At 41.1% G+C, this 27782-nt stretch overlaps 1 protein-coding gene across 5 annotated transcripts; it reads right to left on the bottom strand.

Annotated features, from left to right (window-relative positions):
- On the bottom strand, positions 1–27745 carry Mospd1 (motile sperm domain containing 1). 5 transcript variants are annotated; one of them, XM_032889941.1, is made up of 6 exons: positions 27637–27745; positions 14142–14395; positions 13978–14053; positions 12107–12324; positions 3134–3295; positions 1–1430 (listed from the first exon to the last, which is right to left on the bottom strand). In XM_032889941.1, exons 2-6 carry the CDS (start codon positions 14293–14295, stop codon positions 1399–1401), a joined length of 642 nt encoding a protein of 213 aa, XP_032745832.1. In that variant the 5' UTR covers positions 14296–14395; positions 27637–27745; the 3' UTR covers positions 1–1398. The 5 variants fall into 5 exon arrangements, with proteins under 5 accessions (XP_032745832.1, XP_032745835.1, XP_032745834.1 ...); XM_032889944.1 differs by having other exon boundaries at positions 3243–3295; XM_032889943.1 differs by lacking the exon at positions 27637–27745 and adding an exon at positions 26238–27118.
- Between the last annotated feature and the right edge of the window lie 37 nt (positions 27746–27782).

The following is a 27782-nucleotide window of genomic DNA, read 5'->3' as shown; positions in this document are numbered from 1 at the left end:
TTCTTTTTGAGTTCAAAGTCGATTCCATTTATGTGCTTTTCAGTCATTACACAATGTACAGACATGATCCACTGAATAGTTTATGCTCCACACAAATGGTTAAACAATGATTTATGAAATACTAAACAAAAAGCTTCTAGAAGCAGAGTATCGTTTCCTGTCCCCTCCCCCCAAAAAAATCAGCTTCAGGCATACATTTGTGTTTACGTCTATTCCTTGAGAATGTTACGTTAGCAGTGCATAAAGTTTATTCCATAAAAAGAGCTACAAGAGAATTCGATTTTCAAGAGACTTGATGCATTGTGCTTTCAGATAAAAATCCCAAGAGGAAGATCAGTTGCTGTGACAACAGTTAAACACACAGTTTAGACGCCAGAGAACACTGTCAAGAAATGGAAGTCATTGTGCTTAGGGGGCTTTTTTTTTTTTTTTGGTAAATTTACTTGAATAAATAAAAACTTAAAAAACGTCCCAGTGACTGATATAAAATAGACACGGGTATTTAGGGCTTTCTCTACTTGGCTTAAGAGTTTGAAAGTGAAAAAAAAAAAGTCATGTCCTCAGAAACTAATTGTCATCTGACATTCCTAACCAGGGTGAGTCACTTACACTCAGGCAAGCAAGGGACTTGGGAGAAAACCAAAAAGTGATTTTCCCCTTAATACATTAAGGATTAACCAGAAGTAAAACCAGGATGAACCAAATAATTTTAAAAATGCCTACCTTTCTTTAGAACTCTCAGGCCAAATAGGGAAAGCAATCTACTTCTGTGAGGGGCCTGTTGTCTGAACGACAGCCTGTCCTGCAGTTCACGAGATAATTTTAAAACATCTTGTCTTCTGTCACGAGTCCAGGGTAAGCATGATCCCTCAGTAAGTACCTTATGTTTCCAACCCCCTCACACACTGACTATAATATATTCGCTTAAGAAACCTGGCAGCAACTCCTTGTAATGCTAGGAGGAAGTCTATGATTTACATAGTAATGTCGGTGCTTGTGTCTAGGCAATGTCACTTTATGTTCAATCAGCTCAGTTGCTCATTTAGGCCTTAAACTTTGAAGGACCCATGACCCTTATATCAAAGTGACTTGGAAATCAAAAGAAGAACAATAACATTGAACTAAAGTTATTTGCATAATAGGTATAGAGTTTAAAAGAATGTCTTCAAATAATTTCCTAGATATCAATCGCTCAGAAGTATCTTTGTTGTCTGTAACATAAAGTGCTACAGTCCTTCAAATAAAATTATAGACTAATTGAAAATATATATTATACATTTGCAGTTATTTATAATCATTCCATAATTTGTAGTGTGTTAATGGAGTGGAAGAGATAAAAGGCAGTCCACATTCATATTTTAAGATAAATTTACTTCAGAAGTCAGTTTTAATTCTTGTTCATGTTCTAAGTATAGCCATTGTGATAAGACCTGAAAGGGGAAAAATGAAGGACAGTTAGAGAAATGCATTTTTTAAAATCTTCCATCCAACAAACAATTGTTTGGAACTCAACAAGCAAATAAAATATAGGGCCACAGGCAGGCACTCGACCAAGAGCTCAAAGTCAATTTGGATTTAGTTGATATTATACAGAAGAAATCCAATTTACAACAATAGACAGTCACTGGATAGACTTAATGAAATCACTTATGTCTGGTCATAGCTAATCCTACCATCAAACATACCTCCTACTTTATCCAGTCACATCTGCTGTAATAACAGCAGACATGCCATTTTAAAGTGTCTATAAAACCAAAGGGACTTAAACAGCCTATAGTATCAGGACCCTAAGACCAGAAAGACACAGCAATATAGTTCCCACTTTCCCTGAGAATCTTCACATATAAACCAATAACCATTCAAGAGAGTAGGAATATGTTCCATCCTCTGGTTTGGGTTGTTTGTTTGGTGTGATTTTTTTTTTCTTGAGACAAGACCTCCCTCTTTACATAGCTCCGGCTGTTCTAGAATTGACTCGGTACAGTAGCCTAGCCTTGAACTCACAGAGATCAAATTGCCTCCCAAGTACTGGGATTAAAAGTGTGTGCCACCACACTGGCTTGCGCACACAGTCTTAATATATGTTGGGGAGGAATTAAAAAAGAGCAGTGTAAAGGAAGATGAGTACTTGGGACTGACATGGTCAGAAGAAACACTGTCTCAAGCATAAAAAGCCCAGGCAAACCCCTGAAGATGGGCAGGAAAATTTCAGAAAGAAAGCAGGCATTTCAGGAAAGGCTCTGTTCAAGGATTTATAAAGCAGAAGAGCTAGAGTTTGGCTGAGTGAGGTCTGTAGGACAGCCCTGTTGTAAACGCCAAGCTATGGAGCTCCACTCTATCCCATGGACTTGGGGGACTGAATGGAGATCTTTAGAGTAGGAAGACATCATGAAACTGAAACAGTAGGGAGATCAACCTCATGGCAATGTGATGGATGGTCTGAGGGGTAAGGTCAAAGGGGAAGAGGCGGAGAGACAAGAGACAGAAAGGCAGTTTTGACATTAAGAACAGAAAACCAGGTGCAATGATGGTACATGCCTGTAATTCTAGCCCTGGGAGGCAGAAACAGGAGTACTCCTGCTGAGTTTGAGGCTAGCCTGGCATACATAGCAAGCTGCAGGGCAGCATGGACTGGAGTAAGACCCTGTCTCTAAATGAAAACAACAAATAAACAAGCACATGCATATATCGTACAAATTAAAAAAAAAGAAAGAAAGAAAGCCTAGTGTGGCAGTGCATGGTTGTAATCCCAGTTCTGGGGAAGTGAGTACAGAAAGGGCAGGAGGTCAAGGTAATTCTCTGCTATATAGAGTTCAAGGAAAGCCTGGGCTACATGAAATCCTGGCTCAAAAATTAAAAAAAAAGCACTCCAGGGAACACTGAGCACAAATACAAGAAAGAATTGGCATCATAGATGGGACAGGAGACCAGTAAAGACTTTTTATTGCAAGACATCTTCTATAGTGGAAGCGGGCCTTAGACTCACTCTGTAGCCGGATGACCTTGCACTGCTAATCCTTTCTCTCCTTCCCACTCACACTTCTACGCCTGACTGTATTTTACACACATTCTGTAACAGTAGAAATCAGTAAGCCCCTACACACGAGCACCAAAGCATCTTTAAAACCCTTACCTAAGATATAAGCAGCCACTAATTTTTGATTCACACTTAAGTGGAGGTAGAGAGGCACCAGCGATTCCATATCCCCTAGAGTAGGCAGCATCAGGGCCGCAATACATACCACTCCCAGGAAGACAGTTAGCAAACTAGGTCCTGAAGAGACTGCTCTGTTTTCTGTTAAAAAAAAAAAGGACAACAATCTCTGAGCTTCTAAAATCAATGAGTAAGACAAACAGTGGCCAGCAGGCATCAGTGTTCCGCATGTGTGTTCTGCCTCCGTCTTCGCCACCATGCTAATTCCATGAAGACTTACATCCTGCATATGCAGAAGTCCATCATGTAAGCTTTAGTCATTATCCACTGGCTTGTTTAAATGGCTATGGGAGGTAGTAAAAGAACAGATTATAAACTCCCCACTCTACTGTAGTCTACAGTAGAAAATAGTTTTACAAGTATGTATCACAAATACCTGTAGGATTTCATTTCTTTGGTCTCTATATAGTTCTGGCTGTCCTGGAACTTGCTATGGACACCCAAACTCACAAATATCCACCTGCCTCTGCCTCCCCAGTGCTGAGATTACAGGCATGTGCCACCATACCCAGCATGGATTTCAAGTGTATGCATGACTGCTGGATTAGTTTATACACAGAATAGAAAGCGTTCAGATAGTTCTAAAAGAATGTGCTTGAAACGAATGGATATCCAAAACCCTGTTCTTCTCCACCAGTGGATTACTTGGATATCCCAGCAAGTCCTGACTTAAGATGGCTCAACTGTACACTGATATGAATGTAGTGGGTGTTATAGAATCCACACCCCAAGCGCTCCCGGGCTTTACTGACATGTGGTATGATAGGTGGGATACTAGGCTTAAGCAGTGAGCTGGAGCATCCAGTCAGCACAGCAATCACAAGAGAAAAATACCAACACTCTGAAGTAGACTGTGCATTAGATGTGTTCCCCACAGATAATGTGTAATTTATACCTTTCCTGGGCATATACCCACAAGATGCCCCAACATATAAAAAAGACACGTGCTCCACTATATTCATAGCAGCCTTATTTATAATAGCCAGAAGCTGGAAAGAATCCAGATGCCCTTCAACAGAGGAATGGATACAGAAAATGTGGTACATCTACACAATGGAATATTACTCAGCTATCAAAAACAAAGACTTTATGAAATTCATAGGCAAATGGATGGAACTGGAAAATATCATCCTGAGTGAGGTAACCCAATCACACACACACACACACACACACACACACACACACACACACACAAATGGCATGCACTCACTGATAAGTGGATATTAGCCCAAAAGCTGGAATTACCCAAGATACAATCCACAGACCACATGAAGCTCAAGAAGGACAACCAAAGTGTGGATATTTTAGTCCTTCTTAAAAGGGGGAACGAAAAGGTTCATAGGAGGGGATATGGAGGCAAAGTTTGGAGCAGAGACTAAAGGAATGCCATTCAGAGACTGCCCCACCTGGGGATCCAGCCCATATACATACAGCCACCAAACCCAGACAATATTGCTGATGCCAAGAAGTGCATGCTGACAGGAGCCTGATATAGCTGGCTCCTGAGAGGCTCTGACAGAGCATGACAAATACAGAGGTGAATACTAGCAGCAAACCATTGAGCTGAGAATTGGGTCCCTATTGGAGGAATTACCCATTAGAGGAATTAGAAAGGATTGAAGGAGCTGAAGGGGTTTGCAACCCCATAAGAACAACAATGCCAACCAATTAGAGCTCCCAGGGGACTAAAAACCACCATCCAAAGAGTACACATGGACAGACCCATGGCTCCAGCCGATATGTAGCAGAGGATGGCCTTGTTGGGCACCAATGGGAGAAGCCCTTTGGTCTTGCAAGGCTGGACCTCAGCATAGGGAATGTCAGGGTGGGGGAGGTGGAAGGGGGGGTGGTTGGGGAGGGGGTCACCCTCAGACTAAGGAGAAGGTGGATGGGATAGGGGTTTATGGATGGGAAAGGGATAACAATTGAAATGTAAAAAATTTAAAAATCCAATAAAGAAAAATAAATAAGTAAATAAAATAATGGGGTAATTGGGACAGACTGGGGACTTAAAACAGTGAAATTCATAGAATCAGAATTGGGGCTTCTAGGACCTGGAAGAAGAACCTAAAATGAGTTTCAATTCAGTTCACACAAGTCTCGGTTATATGAGATTTATATGGCTGTCTAAAGACACACTCTAAACACAGGACCTATATTTAGTGTCTGGTGGCCCACGCCTTTAATTCTAGCAGTTGGGAAGTAAAGACAAGTGGATCGCTGTGAGTTTGAAGTCAGAATGATCTACATGGCACGTTTCACAACATCCAAGCCTACCTAGTACAGCCCTGTGTCAACGACAACAAGAACGACAACAGACTCCAATAATTAAGGCTGAGGTCGGAATATCACAAGTTCAAAACCAGCCTGTCCCAGATAGCAGACTACCTCATGTGGAATATGCTTACAATAAAAAAAAGAATTACAACAAAGCATGGTGGCTCGTATGTGTAACCCCATCTATTCCAAGGAAATAGTGACACAGGTTTGTGATCCCATCTCCTTCAAATGTTGAAACTAGGAGGCCAGCTTAGACACTCTAGTGAGGGCCTGTCTCAAAATAAAATATAAGGTTAGTGAGATCATTCAGTGGGGAAAGTGCTTGTTACATAAGCAAGAGGACTTGAATTTGAGCTCAGCACCCATGAAAACTTACCAACACTAAACACACACACGAAGCAAATCTGTTGTCAAGCAGGCTGGGTGCGTATCTATACGTTACATCTGTCTTCTGAGGAAACCCAGTGTGATGGCTAATCTTGGTTGTCAACTTGACTACACCTGGAGGTAACTAAAACCTAAGCAGTTAGGCGCACTGTGAATTGATTTTCTTGGGGGGATTATTTGAGGTGGGAGACCCATTCAAATTCCTGATCACCAAGGTCAGAAAATCCACCCTAAATCTGGGCCAGACCTTCTGGTAGCAGCCCACATAAAAGGACATGGGAAACGGAAGCTCGTCATTTCTGTCTGCTTGCCCTCACTCTTGTCATTTCTGTCTGCTTGCCCTCACTCTTACTGGCAAGCTCATGTATCCCGCCCACTCCTTTGCTGGTATTATAATCTACTTGTTCAGGATTCCAATGTGGACCATAAACTGGCAGCTCTAGGATGTCCCTAGGACTCCAACATCAGATTGTAACAGCTAAGACATCATGTTTCATGGAATGAACAACTACTGGATCCTTGGCTTTTCTGTCAGGAAGCAACTATTGCTGCTATACTACTAGGACCACAGCAAGTCACCCTAAGTAATCCTTATGTATATTTTACACTATAGTATATAATAGATCACACATGCACATAAGCATGCACACTCACGCACACACACATTCTTTCTATCAGTTATGCTCCTTAGAGAACCTTTGCTAATCACCCAGTAACAGCATTTTTCTACTGTGTACCTTTCCCCACTAATCTTCCTTTGATTAAAAGGAATAGCCAAGAGCTACACAATTTGTGTTTTATTAATGAAATAATGCTGTTCATTCTATTATTAAGTGGAACTTTTCTAAATTATTAATACCTTAGCTATCATGAAATTTAATTGGACTTCACCAAAGCCAAATAGGTGAAACAAAGTCAGATTTCCTAGTAATCATTGCATGGGATGAAACAGTAGCATAAATAACTGAAAAAAAAAACCATTATGTATATATTGTTGCAAGACTGATTTTAAAGGAAAGGACAACTATCCATAAAGAGAATTCCAAAGAGCTGGGGGTGGTGGCACATACCTATAATCCAACCAATTGGGAGGCAGAGGCAGGAAGATGGCTTAAAATTCAAGGCCAGGCTGGGCACTACATAGTGAGTTGCAGGCAGTCTGGGTTTCATACTGAGACTCATAGTTAGCCTTGAAATTCCAAGCGGGGCATGGCAGCCCACAGCATTAATTAGACTTGGGAAACAGAAGGGGCAGGAAATCAGGAGTGACTTGGGTCTTCTTGTCAAACAAGTTACTCTTGGTAACAGAGTCAAACCTTGTCCTGAAGAAAAAAACTTGTCAAAATAAAATCCTAGAAAACAAATGTCCTCCCTCATCCTCCTACAGAGAGCACTGTTAACAACTTTCAGATCTCATAAATGCCCACATAATCATGTAAACTAGGGGCTGAAAGATGGCTTTCTGGATGAAGTTCTTGTTATATCAAGTGTGGGGGGGCTTGGACTTTGAATCCCCAGAACCTACATGGAACTCGATGCAGCAAACTTGTCTGTAATTCCAACAGCAAGGGAGACCCGGTGAACACAGATGTGATAAACGCAGATGTAAGCAAGACATCCTGCCTCCAACAAGGCAGAGTGACCCAAGAGATTGACCTCTACAATGTCATATATTACACCTGTATCTGCACCAAAGAACCCGCCCCATACACATCCTACACATGCAAAGATAAAAAAAAATGTACATAAGTTTTAAAATTGCTTCTCCTACTTAGTAATGTACTTAAAACTTTGAAAAAGATTTGATTATTTTTATTTTATGTATATGAGCATTTTATCTGTGTGTATGTCTGGGCACCATGTGTGTGCTTGGTGCCCATGGAGGCCAGGGAAGGTGTCAGATTCCCTGGAACTGGAGCTACAGTCAGTCCTGAGCTGCCATGTGGATGCTGGGGTGTTCTGTAAGAGCAGGAAATGCTCTTGGCCCACTATCTGAAGCTTTTTTCACTAAGTATACAAACTTCATTCTAACAGAACCTTGTAAATGCCTGCATGGCATCCTATCACATAAGCACATAATCTGGACTAGAGAGATGGCTCAGCAGTTAAGAGCACTGACTACTCTTTCAGAAGACCTGAGTTCAAATCCCAGCAACCGCATGGTGGCTCACAACCATCTGTAAAGGAATCCAGTGATGCCCTCTTCTGGTCTGTCTGAAGACAGCAATGGTGTACTTATATATAATAAATAAATATTTTTTAAAAACCAGTCATAATCTAATCAGTTCCCAATTGGTGACCTCTCAGATAATTTTCAGCTCTTTAATATTACAAACAATAACAAAGAACACAATTTTCCAAAGCCAGAAGGCACAGGCTCAAATGTATGTGACAAAGCCTTTGCAGTTCATTATTGATAGAAGTAATTAAGACAACTCTACCACTATTCAGCTGTCTTCTAAAATATGTCCTTAATAGCCTGGGCTAGTATTTTATAAAAGCACATTTTATGTATTTCTCTTAAATTTAGTTTATTTCTGTTACATGAAAATATTCACAAAATATAAAACTATTTTTATATACAGGCAATACTTACATTACCCAACTTGTTAAGTAAATGAAACTGTAGGTGCTTTTTATTTTCTTTTAAAATTTGTTATTGCTGTGTGGTCTTTGTAGTTTGGGGCTGGGGCAGGTTCTCATGTGGCCCCGGCCTGAATTCCCTACATAACCGAGGATGCCTGTCAGCAAGATGGCTGAGTAGAACTCATGCTTGCTGCCAAGCGTGATGACCTGAGTCATCCTTGGGTCTCTCATGGTAGAAGGAGAGAAGCTATTCCCACAACTTGTCCTCTGACCCCTACATATGTGCCTCAGCACTTGAGGTCAATCCCTTCCCATTAAAAAGTAATGTAATAGTTTAAATATATAAAAAGCAGATAGGACATTGCTTTGTCTCCCTGGCTGGTGTAACTCTGGAGCTCAGGCTAGCCTGAGGCTGTAATATTCCTCCTACGCCGGCCGGCCTGTCTTCTGAACACTGGGATGATAAGCACATGTCCCCATGCTTGGCCTGCCACATGGTTTCATACATTACATCTAGACAGTTTCTTATTTTACTCACTTCTATATTTTTGGCACAGGATGTCCCTATTTAGTCGAGGCTGACCTCAAACTCAAGATCCTGTGTACTAGGATTAGAGGTATCCTCTGTGTAGCTTTCAACACATTTTAAAATCCTAACATTTCATGTTGTACTCTTCCACCCATTCCAGCTAACAGTGAACCACATGGCACTGCTTTACTTAAGTTAGTAGCTTGCAGAATATAGCATTTAAAAACTTCCTGGGGAATTTTTTTTTTAAGCAGAAAGCCAATCAATTTGTTTAACATTTCAGTCTAGTAACAAACCTCATGGATTTATCCCTACGACCCTACAAACCATTATTTTTACTCTATTTACTGGCAAACAGTGAGATAAAGTGGGGTGCCCACCCACCAATGAGACCACATGTTCTCATGTGACTTCTGTGTGCAGAATGCTGAACAAGATCAGAGAGCATCCGGACACAACCAGAGACCGCCTTGTATCGCACCGGCCTCCCTATAATTCACCCACCTGCAGCAAGGTTACAATTAGACAGCCCTGTACTTTAGATGCTAATGTTCATTCTAAAACTAAGGCCGAGAGCAGTGGCAACTGCATGTAAAACAGCACCAGGAGGCAGAAGCAGGATGATTAAGAACTCCAAGGCCAGCCCTGTCTACATAGTGAATTCCAAGGCAACTAGGGCTACATTATGACACCTTGTCTCAAAAAGTAAAACAAAAGTCAAACTCTGTAAACATAAGTCACTAATCAAGTAATTAAAATATGAATCTAGGAATGGTAGCTCATACCTATAATCCCTGTCCCTGGAAGGCAGAGGCTGGATTGCTATAAATTTCAGGACAGCTTGGGCTACAGAGTGAGACACTGTTCCAAATATCCAGCCAGCCATACAGATCCACACATAGACACAGACAGGCACACACCGCTATTGTAATTATGTAGCTTTGGTGTATGTGTGTGCATGCACACACTTGTGTGAGTGCAGCTACCCATGTGTAATTGTGTGCACAGAAGTCAGAGGATACCTCAGGTATCAACCTTTTGCCTTCCACTTTGTTTGATACAAGGTCTTTTGGTTGTTAACCTTTCTATAGCCTGGGCTAGCCAGCCTGCACGCCTTTAGGAACTGTCCTGTCTGTCTCTCAGCTCACTGTAGGAACACGAAGATTACCAATATACATTATTGTACCTGGCTTTTACATGGCTTTGGGGGATTCGAACTTAGGTTCCTGACATTATGGCAAGTGCTTTCCAATTTGTCATCTCCCTAGCTAGTTCATCTGCCCTGCCCTTGCCTCTCTGTGCAGGTGCGCGTGTGTGTATCTTTAGCCCTTTAGAATGACTTTCACCAACTTCTAGAAGAAGAAATGAAGTTAGGGGGATAGAGGTGGCTCAGTAAAGTTAAGTACTGCCTGCCAGTTCTTTCACAGGACAGGATTCAGTTCTGAGAACAGGGCAGCCCACAACCATTTCTCTTACTCCACTACCCGAGATCTGATGTGTCTTGCCTCCATATGTACCAGGCATACATATGGCATACGAACATATATGCAGGCACAATCTGATACATGTAAATAACTATGTAGTAATAACGCAATAAAAATGGAAAAATAGCTCAGTGTTTTAAATATAAAACTGAACTCCAATGACTTTACTTCTAATTATTCATTGTCAAGAAAAAGATATTCAATGGCTTTTCTTGTTCTGGGAGCATTTTCAAGTGGGAATATTTTATCTCATTAAGTAAACACCTTCAAAATATTGATTTGACAAGATGTCATTTCAACGAGATTCTCCTTTTTTTGATTTTCCTTTGAATTCTGAGGCAGGTTCTCACTTAGGCCAAGCGGGCCTCCAGCACTATGCAGCCAAGGATCGATTATACTCCCAATCCTGTTGCCGCCACCTCTTACCCCCCCAGGGGTTAGGATTAAAGGGCTGGTGCAGTACCAGTCAAAGTTCTCTTTCATCAAAAGAGAAAATGAAGGTCCTGTCAGTGAATAAGTTCTGCCAGGACGCTAAGGCCTAATCCATACTCCTAGCATTAAGCATTAAGTCTAGGCACTCCCTGTGTGGATGGGAAAAACTGCAGGACCACACCAGAGATAGCACTTCCTGCCTTCCTAAAATAACCACTTGAAGATGAGCACACCGCTACAGATCCAGTGACAAGAACATTTGCTAAATTTCCCTAATAAAAGCTTCGATTGTTTTCCTATTTGTCTTTAATTTACTTTTTACTTTTAATTTCATATGTGTACCATATTTATATAATGTGTTTTCTTCTTCATTTGTGTTGAGGGTGCAGCCTAGGGCCTTGCTCAAGCTAGACACATGCTCTACTGCTGAAGCGCTTCCCTAGCCCCTTTCCTGTTTTGATAGTCACATGGCAATCCTCCTGCTTCAGCCTCTAGCATGCTGGGACTATTGGCATGTGCCACCGCTCCTAACTATACATTCTGGTTTCACAGACAGCTGCTATCACATTCAAATATCACACTCTGAAAAGCCCTTTGTTTTTCTATGGAAAGTTTTATCTCGCCACTCTTCTAAGAGAATCAAAGGACAACAATTACAAGTTGGGAAGAAGGAGGAATGATGTCTGAAAGTTGGAGATGAGGAAAGTGTCATTGTTGAAAGTATATATCATAACGATTCTCAGGATCTAAGCTGGAAGGAAATGAGGAATGGAGAGGGATTCAATTAATAGCCCCCAGGGGATATTTTAATCTACTTAGTTTAATTAACTTCAACTTTAATGAGATTTTTTTCAAAATAATATGAACAGCACACTAAGCTTGGCCTATTGCCAAAATGAATTTCTCTCCTCCCTCAAACTAATTGAGAAAGGATATAGGAAAGTCATAGACAGCAGTACATAAGTGTTGAATTGCACTGGTGTTATAGAGTGTGGTACCTGCACTCTTTGAGTGTATGTATACAAAGGGTGTTCCTCTCTTCCTTGAAGGCCAGAGGCAGTCAGCCTCTTGCATGTCTCAGGTACCTGTTTCTCTAAGCTCCACTTTGCTGACTAGGATTAGTGTCGTTATCGTGTTAGTTGTTAGCTCATGATTAAAGTTGGAGATGTAAGGAGGCTATAAAATCAACACTACCTGGTTGACAGGACTGCTCAAAAAATACACTCTCGGTTAAGTGCTCCTTTATTCTCTTCTCCTCTTCTTCCTTTTGTTGTTCTTTCGCAGATGGGAGAAGAGTAGCAATAACCTCTTTCCTTCCTAAGGCTTTCCTCTGGCTTTGTTCCGAAACCTGGAGACGGAATTTGTCTATCACACCATAGTGACAGGATCGAACATCTCTATGACGAATGACACTGAAAACAGCAGAATAATAATAATGATGATAATGGCAACAATAACAACAACAATAACAACAAAATCTGTTTAGGTTTCTGGGGCCTATCAAGCAATAATAAAAATAATCTTGCTGACTATAACCTAATACTCAAAATTTGCTAATGACACTCGGGGGAAAAATCGTATTCTAAGAAAATGAACAATTGTGAAATATTAGATGAACACACACAGTCAAAACATAGAATAAATGAAAGTCTTCTGTGTGGCTGTGGCTGAGGATTGAACCCAAGGCTTCAAGCAAGCTAAACAAGCAAGCGGTCTACTATAGAGTTCTGGCCTTGGCCCAGAATCATAGTCTTCAGTAAAAGAATGATAAAGAAATTTGCCTTAGTAGTGAATTTCTTCCTGTACATCCATTAAACATTTCTTTTCTAAATTGAAACATATAAAATAGTTCCTTCCTGGGGTTGGGGATTTGGCTCAGTGGTAGAGCACTTGCCTAACAAGCACAAGGTCCTGGGTTCGGTCCCCAGCTCCGAAAACAAAAACAAAAACAAACAAAAAAACCCCAAAATAGTTTCTTCCTCACAAACATGTAATACATTCCCATTGTTACTTGTTATTGAAGTAAGACATCTTCACTTTATTGTGCCTGATACTTCTTAGGGAATGCAAAACAATTAGGTCAAGGGTAATGCGTTTATTTAGTAAGACTGCATTTCTTTGGAATAGTCCTTGCTTACTGTGTACTGAATGACAACAGAAAGAAATGTGCAAAAACTTGTCCTTAAAAGACAATCTATGGCAGTGTTTCTCAACCTTCCGTATGCTGTGACACTTTACCACAGTTCCTTATGTTGTGCTGACCCCCAACACTAAAATTATTGTCATTGCTACTTTAGAACTGTAATTTTGCTACTGTTATAAATCATAATGCAAATATTTTTCACAGATAGACATTTGCTAAAGAGGCTGTGACCCGTAGGCTGAGAACCCCTGAATTATGGCTTTGAGCTGAGGAGAAAATAACTCTGCTTCTCATAGAAAACTTTGACAAATGCAAATGACTTAGTAGCTTAAATTAAAGGCTGGCCGGTGGAATCATCTGGTCAGCCCCAGTTCTAAAGTAAAGATTAAATATGAACAGCTTGAGCAAACAATCGTTCATCTGACACTCTAAAATGAAATTATCTGGAAGCACTCAGATAACCTTTTACAGATGAGTAGTTATACACACTTGCTTCCTGTTTAGATTCAATTGCAGGCTTATTAGCTGAATCATTTCAGATGATCTTATACTGCTGTTGTTCTAGAATGTAGTAGTATTTGTTTCACAAATGTCACTATAATAGCAGGATGTCTCAAAGAAAGCTAAATTCTCTATCATAGCCAGAGAAATTTAAAGGAATAACCAGAACTTGACCATACAAATCACTGCCTATGTTAGAACAATGAGGAATTATTTTTTTAAAAATTCCAGGCACAAATTGTTTAAGTATTTGATTGCCTTATTCTTTCAGAAACTGCTTAAATTTTGATAAATGTTGAGGCCCATATCAAAAAGCATAGAAACACTGCTTAGGGGTAGCATTGAAAAGGGAGTGCTTCAAAGTTAAAACATGCATATCCATACACTGAGAATGTGTTACCAGGACGAGACCCTGACTTACATATCCACACAGCACTGTGGCTTCACTGCACCAGCAGCATCAATGACAACATACTTATTGGGAGTCGTACACAAAACTGAAAGAAAAAATCACAATGTCCATTAGTGTGATTAAATCAAAAATTAGTAGGAACAAGTCAAAACTTTATAAGCTAGAAGACTCACCTTTGAACTTTAAGGCAAACTCATAGGGATTGTACAGAGTCAACACTTGTTTATGTGTTGACTGATCATCTGCATAAAATATTAGCTCCGTGGGAAACACAAAGACAGGAAGATTCCCTTCCACTAACTCTGGTTGTCTTTTTTGTTGATGCATTGGCACTGTATCCCCCTTGCTGCAGCTTCTGTCTTTACAGTCTCAAGTCTATTTTGGACTTTCTTAGATTCAGTTAAAAACTCCAAAGCATTTTGGCAATCTAGAAATGAGAAAAACAAACTGCATGATATTGGTTTTCCGAGATCTCCAGTCACTCCACAAAAACAAACAAACAAAGCACATTTAGGGACCAGCAAGACGGCTCAGTGGGAGCAGATGCTTGGTTCCAGGCCAGGTCTGATGACCCACATTCCATCCACAAGTCCCACAGGGTGAGAGGCAAGAACCAATGGTCCAGACAAGCTGTCCTGACTCCCCCACTCACTGTGACACACTCACATGTGCACACATGTATGAAAACATGCACACACAGAGACAGACAGGAAGGAAGGAAGGAAGTAAGAAAGGAAGGAAGGAAGGAAGGAAAAGAAGGAAGGAAGGAAGGAAGGAAAGAAGGAAGGAAGGAAGGAAAGAAAAGAAAGACCAAATAAATAAAAGCAGTCTGGGTGTGGTGGCACATGACTCTAATCCATCACTCAGAAGGAAGAAGCAGGTTTTTATCGCTTGTGAGTTCTAGGTCAGCCAAGGCTACACAGTTGTGCACTGCCATGGGTGTTGGGAATTAAATCAGGGTTGTCTGGAAGATCAGACATCTCTCCAGCCCCTCAAGACTGACTGATTGATAGTGTGTGTGTGTGTGTGTGTGTGTGTGTGTGTGTGTGTGTGTGTGTGTCTGTGCGTGTGTTTGTGTATATATATGGATGTCTGCAGAGGGCAGGTTACCCCCTGGACCTGGAGTTACAGGTAGTTTGTGTGGGTGCTAGGAACCAAACTTGGGTCTGGAGAGACAGCTAGCTCAGCTGTTAAAAATTACTTCGGGGCTGGAGAGATGGCTCAGTGGTTAAGAGCACTTGTCTCTTATACACATCTAGATGTGTATAAAAGACACTGACTGCTCTTCCAGAGGTCCAGTTCAATTCCCAGCAACCACATGGTGGCTCAAACCATCTGTAATGAGATCTGATGCCCTCTTCTGGTGTGTCTACAGACAGCTACAGTTACTTATATGCATAAAATAAATAAATAAACCTTAAAAAAAAAAGAGTACTTCCTGCTCTTTTAGAGGGACCAGTGTTTAGCTTCTGGAACCCAACCCATATTAAATGACTCATAACTATCTGTAACTTTTAGCTACAGGGGATCCAATGTCCTCTTCTGGCCTCCTCAGGCATCCCCCACACACTAAAACATAAAATCTCTTTTTAAAAACCTAAAAAATTCCATTATTTCTTGTAGAAAAACTTAAGAGTCACTTTTACACTGATGTTAATAATGATTTATACAGTGCTCTATGGAAGTATGAGGAAGATGGTTCTTTTTATTCTACCAAAACATCAAGACTTCTCGGAGCTAAAACAATGATACTTGCTAAGAAATCCTCAGAGCTTTCTTTGAAAATTTGCGAAGCGCTCTTTGGCACATGTGGCACCATTCCCCCACTTGAATGGCAAGTTACAGAGTCTTCATGAGAGCTGGGCTTCTTCCAACTTCAGAGGCTTTTTTGGATTCCTTCTGGGGTTCTTGACTGTGTTCCAGGTAGTTGTAGCTGGCAGAAGTCTCCCTGTTCTAATGTGATGTTTGTGTTTTTATTTCCTAACCTCGCTGTAATCAATATTCTTATTTAGCAAACCTCCTAAAAGTAACATAACAGTACATGGTGGAGTGCCTGCCTAGCGCGCACAAAACCCTGGCTTCAATTCCCAGCATTACATAAAACCTGCTATGATCCCAGCATTCAAGAGGCAGAGGCAAGATTAAACTTCAGAATCATTCTTTGCTTTATCAAAAGTTTGAGATCAACATTAGTGACAGCACACTATGCCCCCGAAAAAGAACAACAATAAAAATTAACATTGAAGGCTCAATCCCCAGAAACCATGCCCCCAAAATACAAACTTGGGCTAGTCGAGGTGATGCAAACTTGTACTTGTGGTACTTGGGAGCCTAAGGGGAGAGGACTGATTGTAAGTTTGAAGGTCACTGGGGCATCATACCAAATCTCTTATCTCTAAAACCAACCAACCTAACAAAGTGAAAAGTCTAACACATTCACAAAACGTCTGGTTTCCACTCTGTACTTTTAAAATAGGCTCTAAACCATTACTGTAAGTTGAGTTCCCTATATATTTAAAAGGGAATATAACCAATGAATCCATTATTTAGTTTTATCAGCTGCCAGGTCTCTGATCCTTACTGAGACTTTCTGAACTTTCACCAAAATAGGATATAATAGCATATGTAAAAATGTAGGCGGAAGTCATGCATAAGTTCTGCCATCAAGACACTTAACTCAAAGCTGGGCATGGTGGTCCACACCTTCAATCTCAGCCCTCAGAGGGAATAGGCAGGTGGTTCTCTGATTCTGAGGCTAGCCTGGACTACCTAGCAAGTTCTAGGCTAGGCAGAGCTACATAAATAAGACCCTGTCTCAAAACCAAGCAAGAATAAAAGGAAGGACTAAAGAGAAATTCAACTCTGGAGGTGAGGTGTTCTCTTGTATTCCTGTAAGTCTCAGGCTTTTGAAGGTCGAAGCAAGAGAATCCACAATTGGAAGCTATCCTGGGCTATACCACAAGACTCTGTCTCAAAAAGGAAAACCAGGAAAGTGTACATGAGCATTAGGAGGAGGGCACATTGACCAAGAGAACTTCGTATGAGAAGGATGGAAATCTGAAGGCACACAACCCCAGGCTGCCTCAGATAATATGTCAGACCTCTCTCCACTACTTGGGAGCATGACAATGTTGGATTTCTTCCTGAGCTTGGTTTTCAACATGCTGACCGATCTGTTGACACTTTCATGAGTAACAATATCTAATGTTTGTATAATTCCTAACAGATTACTCAGACTGACATTAACTACATAGATGGAGTGACTGCTAAGCTCTTAGAGTGTTGCAAGGACTATACTAAGTGCTAAGTGTCCCCTCTTATTGGTGGTAGTGGTGATCTATTATGAATACATCAGACTGAAATGAACAAGCAAACAAACATCAAAACAGTATCATCAGGATTCCTGCCTAAATTAGCCCAGTATTCCTTCCACTATACAAAAATATTTCTGCAAGGGAAAGAAGATTTTGAAAAGCATCTGACTTAAGTTATTCTAATTTAATACATTTTCTGATTTATTTTTTATTCCCATCCATTCTTCTCTGCCCCTCCCCCAAGCCCTTCCCCGTTTTCCTGACAAGGTATCTGGTCAATCTGTTCCCAATTGCACAGCAATTCTCCCAAGTACTGAGACTCCAGGAATAAGCCACCACACAGGGCTTTGAATTACTTTCTTTTGCTCCAAGACACACATATTTCTATTCGGATAATGCACTTTCAGAAGTTTACTATATTTTTTATAAAGAAAACAAGAAGCTCTATAATTTGATTATTAAGAAACTTTGCTATTAAACAGATCCAAATTTGACATCATTAAATGCTATGCTGTGACTCAATTGTAAAGGTTGGTTCTGAGGGAAGGAGTTTATGATTAAAAGGTTGCAGCTCTGATTTACAGAAGTCATAATCAGTAAGTACTGGTCAAGCTGGGGAGCTGTCTAGAAAATAATAAAGTTGAATTTAAGCATTTACCTCCTAAACCATGGCCAATTCCAAACAGATTAAAAATTTGAATGTTAAAAGGGGGAAGAAAAGCCATCAAGACAGTAGAAAAAAAATGAAAAAAATTCTCTCAGGCTAACAATGACATAAAACTAAATCCTGACACATTTAGCTACATGAATTACACATGGCTGGCCTGTAATCTAAACACTTGTGAAACAGAGGCAAGAGGCTAAGTTTAAACTTAGCCTTATGTCTATGGCAATACATAAACGAAGCCCTACCAGCCTGGACTACAGGAGAGCTTGTCACACACAGAAAAGCAAATTATTTTTATAGGAAAGGGACTTATCTTACAAAAGGCCATTTAACCTCACAAGACAAATTACTGATGGGGATATATATTGGAACAATGAGCTTCCTGCCTGAATGAGGTGCTCATATCCTCAAAGCAACAGATTTTACTTTTAGAGTATTTCTGGAACATATACCATCATCATCATCATCATCATCATCATCATCATCATCATTATCATCATCATCACCCTTCTCTACCACCACCACTGTGTGTGAAGTTACATGTGTGAACTTTATATGTGAAAGTTTTTGTATAAAGTGCTGAGGACTAAAGGAAATGATTTATGTGAAGCTCGCTGAAAAGACCTTGCTACTCAATATAAGCCAGTTGTTCATAGCAAAAGAATGGAAACAGCCCAGCTCTTCATTAATAGGGGATTTATTAAAGTCTGGTGTATCCATTCATTGGGATACGAGATACCTGTCAAAACAATAGAGAATGTTCTTTGTATAGCTGGACATGAATAGAGCCTCCCAAGGAAAAATAAAGCTGGAGCTGCTGACATAGGCCAAGGCCAATAATCCCAGCTACTTAGAAAGTTAGAACAGGATGATATCAAATTCAAGGTCTGTCTGGATATCTAGACTCTGTATCAAAACTGAAGTGAACTGGGCTATAGAACACTTACCTAGCACGTGTGCAGGCTCAATCTCTAGTAACGAATAAGACTATATAGCCACAAACAAGAAACAGGTAAAATTAGGTTCAAGCTTGACCATGCTTTTCCCCATTCCAAAACAAAACTGAGAAAAGGAGCACTTTAAAGATAAAAGCATGAAAGATACCCTGGGTGAGATGATACACACCTGTTATCCCAGCATTTCAGAGTTCGAGGCAAGATTAGGCATTCAAGGCCAGCCTCAGCTACACGGTGAGTTCTAGACCAGCATGGGTTACGAGACCCACTCAAACAAATACATAAACAAATACTAAAAATACATACTTTTCAAGCCCTTTTTTTCAATCCAAATTGTTATTTATTCTAAAACTGTAACTATTGTGTCTACATTTTTTTGCCAGAATGGTGTAATGAGAACAGGGTAAGAGTTACATATGTAAACAATGACACAGTTACATTTTTAAAAATGGAACCCCTCCCCACCCCACCCCGTTTGTTTGTTTGTTTGTTTGTTTGTTTTACTGGCCACTTCCAAGAATGCTTTACAGGTTGTGCAAAAAACATTTACAGGCTCCGTGTGGTATTTGTTTGTTTGTTTTTTTAAACAAGCTTTTCAAACTACAACGACAACAGACATCTGATAAAACACTAAACAACTCTTCTAAGGAAAACAAAACCAGGGATTCCTCTTAATACCATAATCTACACCCCACACCTGCCCCAATAACATTTCTTTTCATAATAAAAACAGAAGACAGAAACAAAATGCAGGCATCCACTTTGATGCAGGAGACCTCCTGAACAAACCCAACAAGGATGTGGCTGTGGTGGCAAATGCCATCCGAGTAGGGAAACTGAGGCAAGAGGACTACAGAATGAAACTATCCTAAACAAAAAAGGAATGAGATAGCTTACAAATCTTACTATGAAGTAAAAATAAATAACCACACAGACAAGTGCCAGACTTGTTCTAACTTTAAGGAGAATTTTGTTTGCACAGGTCAGAGTAGGAATTTTATTAGCTTGGGATACAGGCTTAGAAGACAGTTTTATCCTCTGCATCCTGAGGCTTTCTTTCTCTTTGAGAGTTAAAGATGTACTTCTTGCCCCATGGATCACAAACAGGCCACGTCACTGTCAGCATTAAAGAAGGGTTTAATTGCTTTTGAACAGTTTGCTGTTTCTTTTCATTATCCTTTTCCCCATTCACCACCTATCTTGGCTAAGATAGAAGTTGCCTCCTCAACTCCAACCAGGGAGTTCCAGTAAAGTTACAATTAGCACCAGGTCAGCAGAGTAGCATTAGCATTGTCAACAAGAATCTAGAAGCACAACACTCACCTGTGGTTGCTGGGTTTTTGGAGACTAATGCTTTCTCTTTTCCCTACTCCATATTACAAAATGATCAAGTGCAATATTTCAGGGGAAAGGCATATACTAAGCTGGTTAAAACAACAAAAGTCCTTAAGGCAGATCAGTTGCCCCAAAGTCTAGTGTGTACCAAGTCAAAGTGTGTTAGCATCTCCCAGATAAGGTAAGCAGGCCCAGGCTAAGACATTTTCCCAGACTTGCTCAGGGTATTAGGGAGAGAAATGTATTGTCTACTCCCACTCTTCTATACATCTCAGTTAGAAGGTCCTACCCCTGTTACTGTGCTGTAGCTACATTAGTTTCAATTAGCCTGACCCAATCAAACTTTAAATTTGTTATCATTATTGTTTCATTTTCCTATGCTGGATATTGAACCCAGAGCCTTGTACACGGACTGTATTTTTTTATGAGACGGTCTCTCACATAGCCCAGGATAGCCTTTAAGTCCTAATCTTCCTTCCTCTCCCTCTCAGGTGCTACCATTACAGGCTGTGCACTAATGTTGTATTTTTAATGTTCTCAGTGTCCTAATGTCACATTATTCTCTTGTTTTACATTCATGATAGACCCAAGTTCAGTGCAGGCACTTGGAAGACACTGGGCTCATTGGTTTTCCTCCAGGTGTCTACTAATAGTCAGCTCTTTCATCAGCAGGCATGTGTACTTGATAGGTGAATAGCTGTTTCCATAAAAGGATCTAAAGGTTACTCCACACAGATAGGCGGCTGCTGGCCATAGGCTAGGATGAGAGGAGGGGTGATGGGATCATTATTAATTCTCTCCCTGCCTTCTGCTTCCCTTCCATCTCCTCTGAGTCAATCTGGGCCAGAAGTGTTTATAAACCACAAGGTTCCAACATGCCCCTGACCATAAAGGCAGGCAGTCCCACTGAGAAAAGATGTGGGAAACTGCCTTGTTCCTGACCCTGTTCCTTAAAGTACAGAACATTCCTAATCAAAATGAGAAAGAAAACCTTATGTGTGAACACCACCTTGCGACTGATTTACGAACTATTCTCCCACAGGAAGCAATGTAAATACTGGATGGTTTATCCTGATTGTCTGAAGCAGGGACTTGCTGTCCAGCCCATGCTAGGTTCAACTACAGGTCCTCCCGCTTCTGCCTCCTGAATGCGGGGATCACAGGTGGATGGCACCACATCGGCTGTTGGTCCTTGCACACAGTTGTGATATTTGCTGTTTTCCTCACTTTGCATTGAACAGAGAAAGGATAAGATAAGACTCTGGGATGAGCAGGGGAGTTCGCTATAGACTTCAACACTACAGATTTAGAACATTGGGACTATTATTTATCAAGCCAGGAATCTATATTGAAGTATATTCTTCCCCCTCTCCTTTTTGGAAAATGAAGCCTGTAAGGAGGGAATAAGTAGGTGCTTCTGGATTCTTGTACTAACCACTATGGTTCAAAATGTAAAAATAGTTGAGAATGGGGCTAGAGAGATGACTCACAGGTTAAGAGCACTCACTACTCTTGCATGGCTCCAGTTCAGTTGTCAGCACCAACATCCAGTGTCTCAAAACAACCTGGAATTCCAGTCATCATGAGAGCCCATGTCCTCTTCTGGCTTCTACGGGCACCAGCACACACGTAGTGTATATGCATACACAACACACAGGCACACACAAATAAATGTTTAAACGAAACAGCTAAGCCTTGTTCAAAGTTTAGCCTCCACAGGAATTAGTGACCCATCTGCTTAGCCACACAGGGCCAGCTACTAAGACTCCATATCTTTGGCTCTAGATAGTGATTCCGTTTTTCAGCCACACCTTTAGTCCAGGCCCCTTTTTATCTAAGTGCAAGAGCTATCTTGGTCTTCCACCACTGAGTAAAGTCTTTGCTTAAAACCAAGAAAATGCAAATTAGGAAAGAGCAAGAAGTTTTACTGCTTTAGACTCTAGTATAAAAGTCCTTTCTCTGTCAAGCTGAAAACCCAGCAGCAAAGTATAAATTCCAGTATCATCTATTAGAGTTAATGGTTGATCACCTAGGCCACAAATTATATCATAATGTTCATTTTATAGTTTAGTGTCCATTATTCAAGAATGGGTAATTTTTTAGGTTTTTGGTATGTGTTATGTTTCTGTAGCTGACTATCCCAAAACATACAGAGTGATAAACTAATCCACATTCAACAAATAAAAGTTGACTCCATGCTCTGAGATTTTAAAAGAACACCACAGTTAGGAGCAGTGGAATGGGCCTGTAATTCTAGCATCTTAGGGAGCTGGGATAGGAAGGCCACAGGTTTAAGGACAATCTGGGCTACATAGCAAGGACCCATATCAAAATAAAATTAGTGCCTGGGCATGGTGTATAATGCCTATAATCCCAGAACTTGAGATGCATAGACAAGTAAAATTCCATGGGTTCAAGGCTACCCTGGTCTACATAGCAGTTTAGGCCAACCATGGCTACAAAGTAAGATCCTGTCTCAAAAATAAGTAAAATTAGTGATATAAACTTATAGTCCCAACACTAAGCTGAGGGAATAGAATGGTGAGTTCAAGGCTTACCTGTGCTACATAGTGAGTTCACTGGGCTATACTGAAACCCTGTCTCAAAAAAGCAAATAAACAAACATATAAGCAAGCAAAACCTTTAAAAAAGGAGCTTGGTGGTAGAGAACTTGCCAAGCATGCACCACACAAAAATGAATGTCTTATAGAAATGTCTTTTTGTAACTGTATAGTTTGGTGTGGTAGCACATGCCTGCAATCCCAGCACTTGGTAGATAGATATAGAAGGGTTACTACAAAGTTTGTGGTCAGCCTGGTCTACACAGTGAGTTCTAGACCAGCCAGAGTTACATAGCAAGACCCTGCCTCAAACAAACAAACAAACAAACAAAAAACATGCTGGGTGTGATGGTGTACTTCTCTAATTCTAGAACTCAAGAAGCAGAGACAGCAGCTCTCTGTTAGAGGGCAGCATGGTCCACACATGAGTTTTAGGTCTGCTAAGCATATATTGTGAAACCCTATTTCAAAACAAAAACAAACACACAGACACACACAGACACAGACACAGACACAGACACAGACACACACACACACACACACACACACACACCAAAATATCCTGTAAAACAAAACCATCTTTACTTCCCCATTTTAATAAAGGTATTATTTCCACAATTTAAAACATTCTAGTATCTTTTTTATTACAAGACATGCAAAAAAATCTGTATTAATTCACTGTATAAAATCTGTATGCTGCTACATGTAGCACATTGAGTTTTTAAGTCTTTTATTCCAGTCTTGTTGGAACACATCTTTAAGCCTGGGACTCAGAAGGCAGAGGCAGGAGGATTTCTGAATCAGGGTAGCTTGATCTACAAAGCTAGTACCAGGTCAGCCAGAGCTACATAGTGGCCCTAGTGACCCTCTGTCAAAACAAAACAATAATCTTTTTAATTTATTCATCATATAGTTAGCCATAGATAGATAGAGAGATAGATAGATACATAGATAAATAGGGCAGGAACTATGGAAACGATCAAAATAGTATTTTCACCCTTCAGAAACCTGGCCTAGCCAAAAAAAAAATCATACAGCAACCATAGAATATGATATTGAGGTGTTAGGACATATATTGAAATGTCAGTAAACATGGTGGGTTTTTGTTTTGTTTTGCTTTGCTTTTGGAGCATAAAATGGCAGCCCACACCAGGAGTGGAAGGTGGTGAATTGCAAAAAGGATGTGCTGAGGTATAAAAGGGATACCCATCATGAGTGCTGGCACTGTATATGATTTAAATTGTATATGGGCAGAGTAACAAGTAAGACTGGGAAGGTAAGTTGGAGGTAGACTGTGGAAAGCCAAATTAATTTCCCTATGCTTAGAGATTGTCAGAAATGGAAATTCTTTTTTTCGGAGCTGGGGACCGAACTCAGGGCCTTGCGCTCCCTAGGCAAGCGCTCTAAATCCCCAACCCCAGAAATGGAAATTCTTAGTTCTTTCCCTAGACACACTGAATCAAGAGGGTGGGAGTAGGGTCTGGCCCTGTTTTTAGCAAGCTATCTGGGTAATTCTCGGATTCACCAACTTCAAGAGCTACTGCCGCAGGCAATGTGAAACCTCTGAAGGATTTTAAGGAACAGAAACTGACCTGACGAGTTTGGAGGTAGGTGAGTGGTGGCCATTGATTGATTCTCCAACACCTGACTGCATGATAGTTACAAGGGAAAAAAAACTGCTGGGTGACTATGGTTTGAGAAGGTGATGTAAGCAGAGGCTAAGGCAGTAGGAATGGAGTCAGATGTAAGAGATGTTTTAAGTGACCAAAGGTCAGCCAGGTGACTAAAGTCCAGTCATACAAATGTGTCAGTGGATCTTACATAAAAGCTGTCGTCCTGTTGAATCTGTCAATCGATAGACCCCAGAAAAAGGGAGGAGGCGAGCACTTTCTTTGTGTTTTAGTCAAGAGCAAAGGTTGTCTTAGTTTGTACATGACGCTTCTGGAATACTTGGTTTTTCTGCCTCTCACTGTTAAGCCAGTAGGTTGACATATTAACATATTCATATTTTCTGAGTTAAGGTGGTGAGGATCAGTCTCTGAGACTGATGATATCAGGATGTGCTGACACAAACAAGTTCTGAACATGAAAAAGCTGCAAGCCAAGCACTGGTTCAGACGATCAAAGCCAGGCACAGTCAAAGTGAGGTTACCCACCCCCTTTCTAATTTTGTCACTAAAATCGCAGAATCTGCTTAATTCTGGAAGAGGTTTGAGCCAAATTGAAAGAATTATTGGGCTACATGCTGAAGGTCAAGAAAGCCTAGTAGATCTGTTATTTCTAATTTGAGAGGTATGATTTAGCTGGAACCATCTTCAATTACCTGATGTAAAGCAAGGCAGGTGCAGGTCAACCCACATGACTATTTTACATCCTGAGAATCATTTTGTTTTGAGACAGAGTTTCAGTATGTAACCCAGGTGGTCTGAGCCTCACAATGTAGACTAGGCTAGCCCCCAAATCACACAGAGCCACTTGCCACAAGACTCTTCTATGATATAACTTGTATACTGTACACTTTACAGGCATGGTGCCTCACACCTCTACTCCCAACATGTGGAAGCTTCGGGCAGATAGAATGTCTAGACTTTGAAGCTGGCCTGGGCTACTAGTAAGACTGTCTCAACTCCCATCCCCACCCCCACCCAAACTGTATACTTTTAGGTAACCTGAGGGCTACAGAGGTCCATAGAGATTAAAACAAAAGCCAAATAGACATGAGGAAATTGTGGAAATTTAAGAAATATTAAGATATTTATTGTGATTCAAGATTCTCCGGACTGTTAAGGGGTAATAAGACAGTCTTTAGAACATCCCTCATAATCTTCCTTGCTAGCTTTTAGGAAAGATTATAAAATGTTCTCAATTTCCTATCTTAAATCTTTTTTTTTTTTTGCTTTTGTGCATGCATGCATGTACGTATGTTTCTGAGACAAAGGTCTCTGTTTTGTAGCGTTGGCTGTACTGGAACCATATGCAGAACTCGGGACGGAGTCTACCCAGCTTATCTTAAACCATCTTTTTAAAGGTGGGAGGAGGGTAGCAATATTTTGAAACATCTCATTATGTAGGCCTGGCTGGCTTAGAACTCTCTATGAAGATCAGGCTAGCCTAGAACTCAGAAATTCACCTTCGTACTTCCAACACCCACCAGTACACTCAGCCCATAAATGTCTATATTAGGCTTAAGGAAGGAATGGGATGCGTTTTGTAGTTTCTTGCTATGTTTTCAAACAGTGAATTTGCATATAAATCCTCTATGAGAAAAAAATATAACATAGCTGACAATAAACATGACTTTGCCTTTAAAGGGATTACTACTCTACCATAGAATATTAATATCGCATATTACACTCGAATGTATATTACAAGTAAAAGGGGTCTGTCAAAACCATTTCTCACAGATTTGAAAAATTCTAAAATTTAAGTATCTCACCCATCAGGAAACCTATGTTGCTCTGTGAATTCTATGTATCCTTCAGAAACCAGTTTAATCTCACACCCTGTTTAAGAATACAGATGAACAACTTTAAAGACACAGTTGGTCACATTTCCTGGTGTCCAAACTTACCACTGATCTGTACCAAATACATGACATATATGTGTAATTGTAATTGAAAAGCCGACTGTCCACCCCTTACTCAATTTCCTGAAAGTAGCATTTTATAGACAAAGAGATTTCCAAATACTTACAGGAAGTATGGACAAGATTTTCGTCACTAGGGATGTATTAAACCCCATGTGTGCCTTTCCCGAAAAAGTAGACTTTTTCCTTCTGTCTGGAATTCACATTAAGAACAAAAAGTGTTCCAAAAGAACAGGGCTGCCTTTTAGGCAAAATTTAGGAACTTGAATTTTTCAGGGTTACTTTCTCTAATGATTTTCTTAAAGGACAGAAGACTAGGACCCTTTGCACTTCTTATGTGCCCTGTGGCTTTCCCAAGTGAAGTTTCCTTCTGGGACAGCAATGCTACTTCAGTGGGAGAAAGACAAATGTCAGTTACTTTCCTCAGAGGGAAACAACAGAAGATTAAGGGCTGAGGTCTAGGGAGGGGCTAAAACCTTCCTCCCTAAGACTTCTGCCCCACCTGCTTGGGGCCCAGCCTTTACAGCTCTATCGCCACACTACCCGGCTCCATGTGAAACTGGTCATGTGAGCCTGTTTACAGCTGAGCAGCTGGTGCAACCATCAGGAGCTGTGCAGAGGTCCAGGGAGGAGTTAGGATACAGGCCACTTACCTCCTTTCTCCCCTATATAATTCCAAGAAGATACTTGCTTCGACCACCACCCTCCTTCCCAGTTTCTCCACCTTTTTTCAGACCCCTTCAGGCAAAGCCATCCTGGGACGCCTAGCTCCAGCCGCCCCCCGCCCCGTTTCCGTCCAGTTGCTCGCGAAGGGGACCGGCTGAACTGCAGGAAGGGCGAGGGCAGGGTCACCCCGAACTGGGGAGTCGACTGACTTCCCTCCCATAGCCCTCCAGCAATGTCCGCCAAAGAGTTGTCCCTAGAGGTGCATTCCCAAGGCAACTGAACTCTGTCAGGCAGGTAGCCGGAGGCTTCAGAGGCTGCCTTCGCCCAGGCAGGGGCAGCTATACAGTTCTGCTGGCCCTGGAGACCCCGCGGAAGGGCCACCAGCAGTCCGAGAACGGTGGACCCGTTGCCCGGTCCCCGCCACCCACCTCAGCCCAGCACTGAGCAGCTCTGCTGTCAGTCACAGAGCCAAGCACTGGCTACGGGTACTTGGCATTGTCTACATCGGGGGTCTCAGCACGTAAGTTCCACGTTTTCCCTCAAGTCAGAGGAAGTGGGTGACGGGACACTGAGGGACTCTCACCTCAGCAACACTGGCTCCTCGGAAAGCAGCTGCGACTGCTCCCTGCTCCTTTGTCAGAGTCTCCAGACTGCACTGCCTGCTGGGATATGGGAGGACTCAACTGCCACCTCTCCCCGCCCCGGAGGATGAGTCGCAACTAGGGGTGG

The sequence above is a fragment of the Rattus rattus genome, chromosome X (genome assembly GCF_011064425.1).
Source record: "Rattus rattus isolate New Zealand chromosome X, Rrattus_CSIRO_v1, whole genome shotgun sequence".
Lineage (NCBI taxonomy): Eukaryota > Metazoa > Chordata > Mammalia > Rodentia > Muridae > Rattus > Rattus rattus.
Note: the sequence above shows the minus strand (reverse complement) of the source record. Positions and strands in the feature narration are given on the sequence as shown.

Excerpts from the sequence above, each read along its gene's own strand:
- Mospd1 (XM_032889941.1), bottom strand. The coding sequence starts at position 14,295 with ATGCATCAACAAAAAAGACAACCAGAGTTAGTGGAAGGGAATCTTCCT. Across the intron at positions 14,054-14,141 it reads GTTTGCCTTAAAGTTCAAAG|TTTTGTGTACGACTCCCAAT; the intron begins GTGAGTCTTCTA and ends TTTTTCTTTCAG. Across the intron at positions 3,296-12,106 it reads TGAGCAGTCCTGTCAACCAG|AAAACAGAGCAGTCTCTTCA; the intron begins GTAGTGTTGATT and ends TTTTTTTAACAG.